Genomic DNA, 11,684 nt, shown 5'->3' on the forward strand with positions numbered 1-11,684 from the left:
CCGGAACACTCCATCTCCTGATTTCCAGGCCAAAACTAGAGGCTTCCAAAAGTCCTGGGAGCCCTATCTCCTGAGCATGCCTGGGGACTGGCTTTCCCTGGGCCTTGGCCGCAGCCACCAGGGGCAGCCCAGGAGGCCAGCAGAGAGGGGTCGGGTCCCAGGGCCTGACAATGCAGGGAGCTGCCCAGACACATCACTGAGCAGAACCCCAGGGGTGCTTCACAGAGGTAGAAGTAGTAACGTCAGAATTTCTACAAATGTATAAAATTCACATGTCAGTGCACGTTTGTGGAGGAGTTAGCTCCCAGGCTAGAGGGACATGCCCAGCCAGGGATGGGCATCTCCCACTGGTGTGCCAGCCTCTGGCCCAGGGGAAGGATGGGAGATCTGCTCCCCTGTGATCCTCAGGGGCCCGTATAGCTGCACACCAGCCAGGCAAGGGCCCTGTCCCACGTACAGGGTACACCCGGCTGGTGAGCACACAAGAGTCCCTGGCCACTTCAGTGGTGGGGCAGCAGGGCTCCAGACACATGGCCACCCTGTCACACCCCTCCTGGCCTCTCTCCTAAGTCTTGGCAGCAACAAAAGGGCAGTAAAGAAAGGTGCAGAATCCAGCCAGTGTCACTACCCTCTGTCACTAGTCCAGCCATCCAACTGGGGGAGACGCTGCAGCCCACCCAGCCCATACCCTACATGGACCCCAGGAGGACAGGAGAGGGCCATACATCCCGGGGAGCAGCCCTGGTGACATGCTTTGGTCCATGTCCAGCAGACACTGGCCGCTCCGGAGCCCCAGGCTCTGCCACACCCCCAGTGGGCTCAAACGGCCCCCACCCATGTGTCCCCACACCAGGGACCAGGGGCTCCAAAGGCACAGGATCAACAGAAGCCGGTGGTGTCCCCAAGCTACCACTGACAAGACACAGCCCACTGTGCTGACCCCGCGCAGCCCCTACCTGCCCCTCCTGCCCAGCCAGGCCTCAGACCAGCCACAGCCCCCGCAGTCCCCACACCGACTAAGGCCGCCCCGAGCCGAAACCAAACCAAACAAAAAGAGGAAAAAGGCACAACTGTTTGTTTTCCATTTTGCTAAAACACTTTACGTCTGTCTGTATAATCCAGATTAACAAAATCTGAGAGCTGCAAGAAAATAGGGTGCCGATTTCTGTACAGTCTACAAAACTCCTGTCCCCAAGCAGGGACGGGACGCCACCAGGGAGAAATGTACAGGGGAGAGTGGGGGCTATACAATGTTCTGCAAATATCCCGACTGCTGACAGCACAAAAGGCCCCTCGGCAAACTGGGCTTATTTCACTCATCTGCTCGTTTCCCAAGTGCCTTTTCAAGAACATCCCCTCCGCATCCCGTATGTGGGACCCAGACCCATGGTCCACCATCCTCCTCCCTCCCAGCTCCCAAAACAGAGGGGCCTCCGTGGGCATTTACGGCCTTCCTACCACTGTAGCTGGGCCCAGGACTCCAAGCTGGACCTGTGGGCACTGCCAACCCTCTTGTCCCCCCACTGTCCAGGCCACCCTACACCTGCCAGCTGCCTCCCACCTCAGGAAGGAGAGGCTGGGGGCACAGCCAGGCCACCCCTACCCCCAAGCCAAAGTAGACAGCACTCATCCCTCCCAAAGGCAGCAGGGAATCTGCTGCCACCCCTGGCCTCAGTCGCACAAGTCAAGGCTGGACAAGGGCTCCCCAGAGCCTCCTCACAACCCAGGAATGCTCTTTTGGGGGAAAGAATGCTAAATCAGGGTCTCCCTCCAGATCTCAAAATCTGAAACCTTCCACCCACCCAGCCACCCGCCCCCACCAAACTGGGCCAGAAATAGTGCATATTCTAGACCACACAGGTATGTGTGTATGTGTGTGTATGTTAAGGTATAAACTACCATTTTGTCCCAAGAATTAAAGTCATGCAGAGTGCTATTCTGTCTAAATAACTTATTAAAAAATAGGTCGGTTTCAGGCTGGGAGAAGCTGTGGGCTCAGTGGTGTTGGCAGCGGCCTGGCTTAGTACGATTCACAGGACAGAGCCCATCAGCCGCTAGGCAGAGTGGTCCTCGGGGAGGTCTGGGAGAGGCCACCATCATCTAGCTGGCACTGGGGACAGGCGACTGCATGACTGTCTCCCCTCTGCTCTCCTGTAGGACCCTGACCAGGCTGTGCAACAGGTTGCTACGGGAACCACACCTGGGTGATGATGCCAATCAGCAAAGCCGGGGCAGAGGAGGGACAGAGACCAAAAGGAAAGAAACATGACTCAATGTCAAAGCAAAGCTGGGCCGGGCAGAGCAAGGGATGGTGAGAGACAGGCAAGCCCTCCAGAGAGCAGGTGGGCTGCCAGGGCTAGCTCTAGCTCAGGCTAGCTCCAAGGCCGGGCAGGGGGTGCTCACCAGTCTAGGCCCAGTCTGAGCAGGGCAGCAGGGCAGGAGGCTGTGGGCATGCGGCATGCTGCAGCCAGGCCATGTCCTCAGCATGCACGGAGCAAAGCGGGGCCCATGGCCAGCTCGGTGCCCCATGGGGCAGTAGCTGGCCAGCCCAGCAGGCCACACCTCCTGGGGACTGACAGCTGAGCCATTGCCTGGCTGGCGGCCAGGGGTCTGCTGGGCAGGGGCCGTGGTGCAGAGGTTCTGTGCTTGGTGGGCCAGGCTAGGCCTGCCCCGACGGCGTTGGGCTGGAAGAGGCCCCTCGAGCAGGCTGAGCAGCTGAGTGGGCACGTGGTGGTCCATGCTGTCACTCTTCAGGACGCAGCCCCAGCAGGCTGGGGAGGGCGAGGGGCCGTGGCTGCAAACAATCTAGCCCCCAAAGTGTCACAGATGAGCAACAGCCCCACACCCCCTGGAGAACCAGCCAGAGAACCGCGTGATGTTGAAAAGAAAAAACCCAACACAAACGCCAAGGTGAGCGTCTGAAAGCGGGTCTGGGCGGTGGGCAGGCGGGCACAGGCGGATGGGGCGGCCAGGGCGGCAGGTGGGCGGGCGGGTGGGCAGTGGTCACTCCTCGCGCAGCTGCAGGCGGTAGCGGTGGTAGCGGACCTGGAAGAAGAGGCGCTCAGCCAACGACAGGGTCATGCCAGGCAGCACGTAGTGGTCACTTGAGCCCATGTGTCTGAAGCCCAGCGACTCGTAGAGCTTGTGTGCGGCCACCTTGACGGCCGTCGTGCCCAACACCACCGCAGAGTAGTTGTGCACCAGAGCGAACTCCAGCACCTTGCGGCCCAGTGCCTTGGCGATGCCCTTGCCACGGAAACGCGAGTCCACGGACATGCGCAGCAGCTCCACTGTGTTGTCTGCCTCGTGGGCCCGCGCCGCCACGATGCCCACCACGTTGCCATCCAGCACGGCCACCCAGAAGCAGGAGCCTGCAGGGACAAGGCAGTCAGAGCTGCGGCATGACACAGCTGCCCCACCAGAGCCCTCCGAGCAGAAGGCACCAGGCCCAACCTGCCCACTGCCCATGGCAGCCCCAGAGCGGCCCCTGCCCTGGGCCTCAGCTTGGGCAGAGAGGAGCTCTGGGGCCAGAGTCCCTCCCCCAGGGACTAAGAGCTGGGCAGGCCTCAGCCAAACAGACCCCTCCTCTGCCCAGTTACCACCAGAACTAATGCTTGAATGGCCATGGACTAGCCACAGGTGCAGCCTACCTGGCCTGGCTCCCGGCCACTTGGGGCCCACCACAGTGGTCCCCGTGTATCCACAACAGGATGCTGGAGAGAGGTAGGTGCCATGAGGTTACCTCCAGAAGGACCCCTACAATGGGAACTCGAAGATGGGCCAGGGCAGCAGGACCTGCCTGGGAGCCATGTCCCCAGGGGCCTCAGATCTCAGAAGCCTCTGGCTCGGTCAACCATGCTAGGAACTGCTGAGCCTGGGAGCCCCATGGCCTGCCTGGATCAGGACCACCACATACCTCCCACTGACCTTGGCCTCTCCTGGGCTGGAGCCCAGTGGCCAGGCCAGCCATCCCATCCCATCCCCACCCACGACCTGGACCAATCACAGCCCCATGAGAGGCAGAAAGAGGAAAAGCAGGGCAAAGGGGGATGAGAGAAGAGAGAGAGAAAACATATGAAGGGAGGTCTGCAGGCATGAGCCACAAGGAGAGCCGGCTCTCCACTGTTGACTGCCAACCCAGAGGCCCAAGGAGGCAGGGGCTGGCCAACAGGAGTAACCACTCTGAGGACCCCCATCTGCACTCGCCCTGCCTGTGGCCACGCCAGCCCCCATGGCCATATCTGCCACCAACAACCCCCACCTTCTCTCCTTGAGTGGCAGGTCTCCCCCGTAAAGATTCTGCGCCTGACCTTGCCCAGTGACATCACACTACCCCACCCCAAGGGTAGGCCCCCATCAGCCCATCTGTGTGCCAAGGGAGCCTCCCATCTCCTTCACTGCCATACCCTGAGAAGTGACATGTCGCCAGGGCTCAGGAACGTCTGAGGACCTGCTGCCCTGACAGACCCTCAGGTGATGGACCCTCCACCAGCTGACCTGCCCACCATCCAGGGCTTCTGGATCCCCCCAACACCCTGGCCAGACTATCCCCTGAGCATCATGGCACCATCGGTGCAGTTCATCCTCCCTGTCCCCGGGGCACTTTCCTGCAACCTGCCAGACATCCCTGGAGGACAAGCAGCGCCCCCACACTCACAGCCAGGGAGACGGTGAGACGGTGGCCCCAAAAAAACAGAACCAACAGCACAGCACACTCCCCACCTGAGCCCTCTTCTGCTCCTGCAGCCTGAACCTGGCTGCCAGCTAGGTGGCTCTTACCCCTGTGCTCCCCCTGTCCTGGGCAGAGCTGGGCTGACACCACGATCCCATGGAGGACAATAAGCTGAATTCAAGCTTAGAAAAGTGTCAAGGAGAGCCCAAGGTGCCAAAGGCTGGCCAGGCAGCTGCTGAGGTAGGGATGGGGGTGGAGTCAGGGGCAGGGCAGGGCAGGGCCAGCCTGGATGGAGCCAGTGGGCATGGGAACTGGCTGTGCCAAAGCAGGGCACCCTTACTCTGGGATGCCTTGCCTCTCTCGTCCCAGCTGCCCACTGCTGGCACTCACCAGGCTCCTCCTACACCCTCATCAACCGTGGAGCCCACAACCGCTCCCTCTCCTCAGCCTGGGAGCCCTCTAGCACCAGCACCAGACCCTCACACCCCAGAGGGCGGAGACAGAGGCTCCCTTCTCTGACTCAGGACCCAAAGCAAACCATGTGGTCCTGTGACCCAGAATCCAGCCTGCCCCAGGTCAGCGTGGAGAAGAGCCCCCAGGGAGCTGCAGACCCCTCCAGACCAGACCCAGTCCCTCCTCCTCGGGAAGGCTGGGGTGGGGGGTGCTGGGTGAGACCCTCCGCCTCACTAAGTGGCCCAGAGGCAGAAGTGAAGGCCTTGCTCAACAGCCTTGCTCTTCTAGCCATCAGTAACCCCCACCGAAAGCCTGTTCCCACCTGAGATCCTCTGCACCTACCACATGGGTCCCTGGCACTGCAGCCCAACCCACAATCCAGCATAGCAGGCCCAACAAGAGATGAGAAAAACTCAGAGCAAGGGCCTTCTGCCGGCAGCACAGAGCACTGAGACAGCAAGCCGGAGGTCTAGGGTCTGGGTGGATGCTCGGGGGCCTTGCCCCAGCACCCCAGTCCCTGCCCCCTGCTGTACCCCCAACCCATGTCCAAGCCCTCAGTGACCTCAGGAGGTTCAGGTCACCAGGGGCACTAGCCAAGCCCCACCCTGGGCCTGTCTGTCCTGAGCTGCTTGGTGCTAGGGGGTTCTCCTGGAGCGGGGGCCATGAGAGGGCAGGAGGAGCAAAGGGTGGGGACAGAAAAAGGCTGGGGACATGTGGGACTCACCCGGCGGCTTCATGTAGTACTGCTCGATGTCAGCCATGTCCGTGTGCAGAGCGCAGTCCAGGTAGGCCAGGACCACCTTCCGGCTGTAGTAATAGCGCAGGCCCAGCAGCCCTGCTGGCACCAGGCACGTCAGCAGCAGCGAGCGGGTCAGGGCAAAACAGAGCACTGCAGGGAGAGGTGGGAGAGGTGGCCTCAGTGAGCAGGTGGTGAAGCCCCTGGGGTCAGGGACCAGGGACACCCCCCCCCCGCAGTCGCTCCAGGCTAAAGGAGCCAGTCGGACCTGGGTGCAGAGGAAAGGCCACACCAACTATGCCCCAGCTGTCTTCCCAGTGGGAGCCATGGGTCAGCCTACCAGCTCCTTCCTCTTCTCCCCAGTGCCAAACTTCCTACAGTAGGGAGTGCTATTGGGTGACCCAACGTCCCTAAGTTCTGAGCACAGCAGTGCCCCTGGAGGGCAGCAGCAACAGGCCCAGGCAGGCTCCTTGAAGGGGTGGCCCCTGCCCACCACCCATGGGGTCCCCCAGCTGTGGAAGGAGCTTTGCATACACCCGGTGGCTCCAGGGAGGTGGGGAGCCAAGGAGCTGCTCACACAGGCCCTCCAGGCTGTCTGAGCCTTGTAAACGCTGGGAGTGGGAGGGGGCCCCTTCTTCCCAAGGCCAGGCCCTCAGGGTTATGGATGGGGCAGGGGGAGTGACGGAGGCAAGCGGGAGATTGCTACCAGATCCATCCAGGCAGCCAGGAGGCAGAGGCGCCTGCGGTGAAAGTCACTTTCGCCGCATGACCTTGGGAGCTTGACAACCCCCAGCCTCAAGCTCCTCATCTGTGGAATGGGAACAGCCACCTTCCTGGGGCCCTGGCAAAGGTCTCCAAGTTCCTGCGGGGGCTGCCCGCCCCCCGCGGCCCCCTTGCTTTGCCTTGTCGGTGCTTACCCTCCCCCGGCACCCCGGGGAGCTGGCTGTCTTCCCCTCATAAATTAGCACTTGGAGCCTCCGAGGCAGCCTCCCCCGCCCCGTGGATTATATATAGTTACACGCGCCAGGCGCGGAGCCTCAGCAGCGGGCGCTACCTGCCGCCACCCCGCCCCCACCCGCGATGACCTGGGAAGGGGCCGCAGAGGCGGGGCCCGCGCAGAAGGGGACGCAGAGGGAACGCAGGTGGGGACACCGGCCCTCCCCCCGCCCGCAGACCCCCGCCCGCAGCCCCCCACCCTCCGCCCCGCTCGTTCCCACGCCCCCGCCCGGCGCGCTTTGGCCGGGAGCCCGGATGCCACCGCCGGTGCCACCTCGCCCCAGGCCGCCGCAGAAAGCCGGTGGCGTGCGGGTGCGCGTCGGTGCGCGAGCAAGGGGGTCGGGAGGTGGCGGGGGAGGGGGGGCAGGAGGGGCCCCGCTCCCCTCCCGGGCTGAGTCCTGGGCAAGCAGGGCAGCGCGGCCGGGGCGAGCGAGCTGCGGGCGTCCGGTGCGTCGGTGCCCGGCGGGGCGGGCGGGCGCGGACTGCGGCAGGCGGGGGCACTGACCGGCCAGCAGGGCGTAGAGCAGCTGCGTGCGCGGGTGCTGCCGCAGGCCTCGGAAGGCCGTGTTGGGGATGCGCTCCATGATGCCGTCGTAGAAGATGCGGCGCGCCGCCTCCTGCTCGGCCGCGCGGAACTCGCGGATGTACACGCCGCGCCCCCCCGGCGGGCCCGCGCCCCCCGCGCTGCCGCGGGGCTGGGGACCCGGCGCGGGCGGGGGCGCGGGGGGCGCGGCGGCCGGCCCGGGCGCGGCTGGCAGCGGGGGCCACATGGCGCCGGCGGCGGCGAGCAGCGCGTCCTTCTTGGCCCCCGGCAGCGCCTCATGGTCCTCGGCGGCCACGATCTTCGTCTCGCAGACCATGTCGGGAGGCCCACAATGCATGCACCCGGCCGGGCGGCGCAGCGCGGGGACGCGGGCCGGGCTGCGGGCGGGCACAGCCCGGGCCCAGGGCAAGGGCGCGGCGCCCTCGGACCCGCGGCGGCGGCGGCAGCGGCGGCGGCGGCGGCGGCGGCGGCGGCGGCGGCGGCTCAGGGGCGCGGGGCGGAGGCGGCGGGCGGCCGGGGCGCGCGCAGGGAGCTGCGCCGCATTTTGGAGAAGTATTTATAATGCAGCGGCGCCGGTGCAGTCGCGGCGCCCGGGGTCCCGCAGGGTCCTAGCGTCCACTGTATTGGCTGCCGAGGGTCACCATGTGATCTCGGGGGTGGGAGCAAACACCGCCTCCGCGCCCGCCCGATGGCACACTTGGGCGCTGCGCGGCGGCGGGTGCGGGCGGCCAGCGGGCGTGCGCCTGGGCGGGGGCTGGCGCGGGCGGCCCGGGGCACGACGGAGCGGCAGAGCCCCGCGAGGCGACCGAGGTTCCCGGCCCGGAGGGGATGCCTCCTGCCCGGCCCCTGCACCCCCGCGCCGCCACCCCTCCGCGCGGGCCTGGGAGCTCCCGGTCCCGAGGCCGGGCCGCTGGGGCCCGCGGCGCCGTGTCCTCCTCTTCTTCGGCCTCCGGGCGCAGTCACCGAACCATCTCCATCTCCGTCTCCCGCCCCTTTGTCTGAATGCGACGCCCGGCCTGGCGCCCCTGGGAATCTGCGCCCGGGGCCACCCGGGCTGGACGCGCGGGTATGCGGTCTGGGCGGGCTCTGATGCCCAGGTCGCCCGCAGCCCCCCGCGGCCGCGCGCAGCACGGCAACCTTCCGCTCAGACACCGAATTCCCACAGCGGGCACCGGGGGCGCTGGGCTGGTAGGACCCCTCCCGGCCCGCCCCCCCCTCCCGCCACCCTCCTTGGCCCGCGCATGCGCTCCACGATCTCGGTGCAGGTGCGGGTGAGGGGGGGGATGTTCTTGCTGAGTCTTCCAGGTCCCTGCGAGCCCTGCCGACGCTGCGGGCCAGGGACGGAGGGTGAGGGTGGGGGACAGGGAATCCCAGATCCCTCCCCTAACACTTTATGAACCCAGCCCCCTGCAGCTTGCAGTGCACCCCTTCCCCGTGATGACCCCGCGGGGCAGCCTGGACCTGAGTTCACCACATCCGCATGGTTAGAGTCGAGACCTAGAGGACCCTCAGCCCCCAGCGAGGCAGCTGCGATTATCTAGAGGGGACAACCCCTCGCCAGCGTCACGCCAAGGGATCTGGGCAGAGTGAGAACTCCAGACCCAGGAGCTGAACGGTCCGCAGCCAGACCGCCAGTGCAAGGACCGTGGTGGGAGGGGGCAGCCAAAATGGGAAGTCACCCGGCACCGTCTTTCCCAGATGCCAGGATTTGTCTGGGACCTGGCTCTTATCTTCCCGGAGAGGAATGTGAAATCATGGTGAATCTCAAAGGAGCCCACAGATCCATTCAGAAGTCCCTCCATGTGCTCCCTGAGTGCTGCCCGGAGCCCTAACCAGCCACAGTGGACCAGGCTCCAGGGCGTCCTCAGGTTGACCAGGTGGACGGCAGAAGTGTCCTGGCTAAGCCAGGCAAGTCCAGGCAGGAAGAACAGGAATGGAGAGAGGTGGCTGAAGTATCTGCAAGTGTCCAGGGGCTTCAGAGGAAGGGGAGGCATGGCTCTAGATTTGGGGAACACTCTCTGTGACAGGGGCCAGGAGAATGGAGAACCAGGTGGAGGATCCAGGAGCTCCTGGGCAGTGTCCTGATCTCTGACCTCTGACCCCAGACTTAGTGTGAAGAGGTCCCACTGTGCAGAGTGGCCCAGCCCCTAGAGAGCCACCGCTTCTGCTGGCTATTACCCAACCCACCTCCCCCCCAAGACTCTGAGCTCAAAGCTACCCCTCCTCTGGCCCCAACAGTCAAGCCCATGGTGAGGGGGGAGGACTTGTGCTTCCACCAGCCTGACTTTGGTTGGCCCTGTATCTGCAGAGGTCCCTTCTTCCAGGTGACCTGACCTCACCTCCATCCCCAAGTCCTTGATGCCCTACCCTGTTCCCCCTTACCGCCCCCCCCCCAACCACTGCCTGCCCATGATGGCTTGACTTGTCCTGGTCTAGAGGGCCCTGGAGAGTGCCAGGAGATGGGAAGGAGACAGCCAGACTCAGCTTGGAAGGGACAAACCTGGACCCCTGGGACAAGATGTTGGAGACCTCAGGACCTGGGCTTTAGCACTTGGAGTGGGGGTACCTTTAAAGGGAAGGGAAGTCTGCACAGGAAGCAGGGTCCCAGGCCTGCTGCTGAGCCTGTTCCCTCCCCAGTGACCTGAAGGTGCCCCCCACACTTCCCATGCTCTCTGCCCACATCAGGAATCCATTTCACAGACAAGGAAATCGAGGCTTGTGAATTTGGGGAGATCCCTTCTCCCAGTCCATTCTCCTGTACACCCTTCCAGCTTCTGCTGCTCCGAGTCTCTTCTGCACCTGCACCCGAGATACCTGGGTGGCCCCGACCACCTGCAATTCCAGCCTCTCTCCCACCAGTCCCCACCATCAGAGCTAGGTCTGGGCCCACGCAAGAGGGGCGGGACCCTGCCTAGACTCCAAAGGTCAAGTAGGGTGGGTGTCCTGGGCCTCCCCTGCTCAGTGCTGGGAGGGGGCACCAAACACAGGATGGTGCATTAGCAGAAAAGCCCTCACTCCAAGCTGAGGAAGGGACTGTGAGTCCATTCAGGGACAGACCCATGGTGTCTCCTCCAAGAAGTGGAGAGGGCCAGTTTGTCCCTGCTGGGGGAGAACTGGGGACCGAGACCCAAACTTCACCAGTGGTCAGAGGTACAGGAGTCCTGGGAAGCAACAGAGGTGGGTGGGAGCACTGGAAGAAAGCTAAGGGGTCTCCAGGGAAATGAACCAAAAGACCAGGAGATGGGAAGAAAAAAAAAAGACCAGATGGGAAGTCCAGTGTGCAACTGAAGGAGCTGCCCAAAGAGGAAAGAGGAGGGAACAACTATGACATAATAATGATTATTATTATTTCCCCAAGCTAAGGAACTGAGACTCCTGATTAAAGTCTGTCCAGCACTTTTTGTGGACCTTCAATCCCAAGAATGTCCTGGGGGTGGGAGGAAAAGAAGCTCCTGACAGGCACTGGCTGCCAGCAGCTGGTGGACTCAGACTGCCTAACCTCCTCACCTGGCATCCCTGAAGTACCCATCCTTCCCTTCCACCCTCTATCCACCTCTGAAAAGAAGAAAGCCCTGTCCTCCTGTGGCTTTCCAATCCTGCAGGGGAGGGGCAGGAAATAAACTAATAAAATAAATCAAAGATCTAACATCCCTTAGGGACAAACAAAAAGCAAGGTAGGATAGATAAAGAACTAAAGAATGAGGCAGGTCATGGAGGAGGCCAAGTAGGCAAATCCATGGAGAGGTGACAGCCTGTGCAAAGGCCCCAAGGTAGGAGGGGCTGTGAATTGAACATGCCAGCAAAAGATATTTTCAGAGAGGCCAACTCAGAAAGTTTAATTACCACACTGTTTTCTAGGAAGATACTTGAAGTCATGCCGCATGGAGAGGATGACAAGAGGTCTAGGAAACAGTGACTCCATACCAGAAGAGTGAAAGATGGGCAGTGGACAGTAGGAGTACCCAGCTAGTAGGGAGCAGGAGGACCAGGGTCTGGCAGGGAGCATAGAGATGACTTGAAGGTAAGGATGTGATAAAGACAGAAAGTGTGGGAACATAAAGGCAAACATCAAGTCCAGGAAAAACTAAAGCTGTCCAAAAGTTAATGCATTCCCAATTCACTGCTTAGCCAAGAATCATATTTACACATATAGTCATGAGACACTCTTGACTAAACCTCCCTACAGATGAGCAGGAAGGTGATATCACAGCTCTAGGACAGAACCTACATGCTATCAGCCTCCTGGATCCTCCACCTGCCACTCCAGGCCTTGTCTTGGGAGC

The 11,684-nt window shown here is 62.6% G+C and overlaps 1 protein-coding gene across 1 annotated transcript; it reads right to left on the minus strand.

Moving 5' to 3' along the window:
- Positions 1 to 1,073: 1,073 nt before the first annotated feature.
- NAT8L (N-acetyltransferase 8 like) lies at positions 1,074 to 7,827 on the minus strand. The gene is made up of 3 exons (XM_025437385.3): positions 7,363 to 7,827; positions 5,850 to 6,014; positions 1,074 to 3,371 (listed from the first exon to the last, which is right to left on the minus strand). Exons 1-3 carry the CDS (start codon positions 7,736 to 7,738, stop codon positions 3,004 to 3,006), a joined length of 909 nt encoding a protein of 302 aa, XP_025293170.1. The 5' UTR covers positions 7,739 to 7,827; the 3' UTR covers positions 1,074 to 3,003.
- Positions 7,828 to 11,684: the final 3,857 nt, after the last annotated feature.

The sequence above is a fragment of the Canis lupus genome, chromosome 3 (assembly GCF_003254725.2).
Source record: "Canis lupus dingo isolate Sandy chromosome 3, ASM325472v2, whole genome shotgun sequence".
Taxonomy (NCBI): Eukaryota; Metazoa; Chordata; class Mammalia; order Carnivora; family Canidae; genus Canis; species Canis lupus.

What these genes read in the sequence shown, in the direction of transcription:
- NAT8L (XM_025437385.3), bottom strand. Translation starts at nt 7,738, where the DNA reads ATGCATTGTGGGCCTCCCGACATGGTCTGCGAGACGAAGATCGTGGCC. An exon ending in GCTCTACGCCCTGCTGGCCG is followed by an intron (nt 6,015 to 7,362) that starts GTCAGTGCCCCC and finishes CTCTCCCTGCAG; the next exon opens with TGCTCTGTTTTGCCCTGACC. An exon ending in GTACTACATGAAGCCGCCGG is followed by an intron (nt 3,372 to 5,849) that starts GTGAGTCCCACA and finishes TTGTCCCTGCAG; the next exon opens with GCTCCTGCTTCTGGGTGGCC.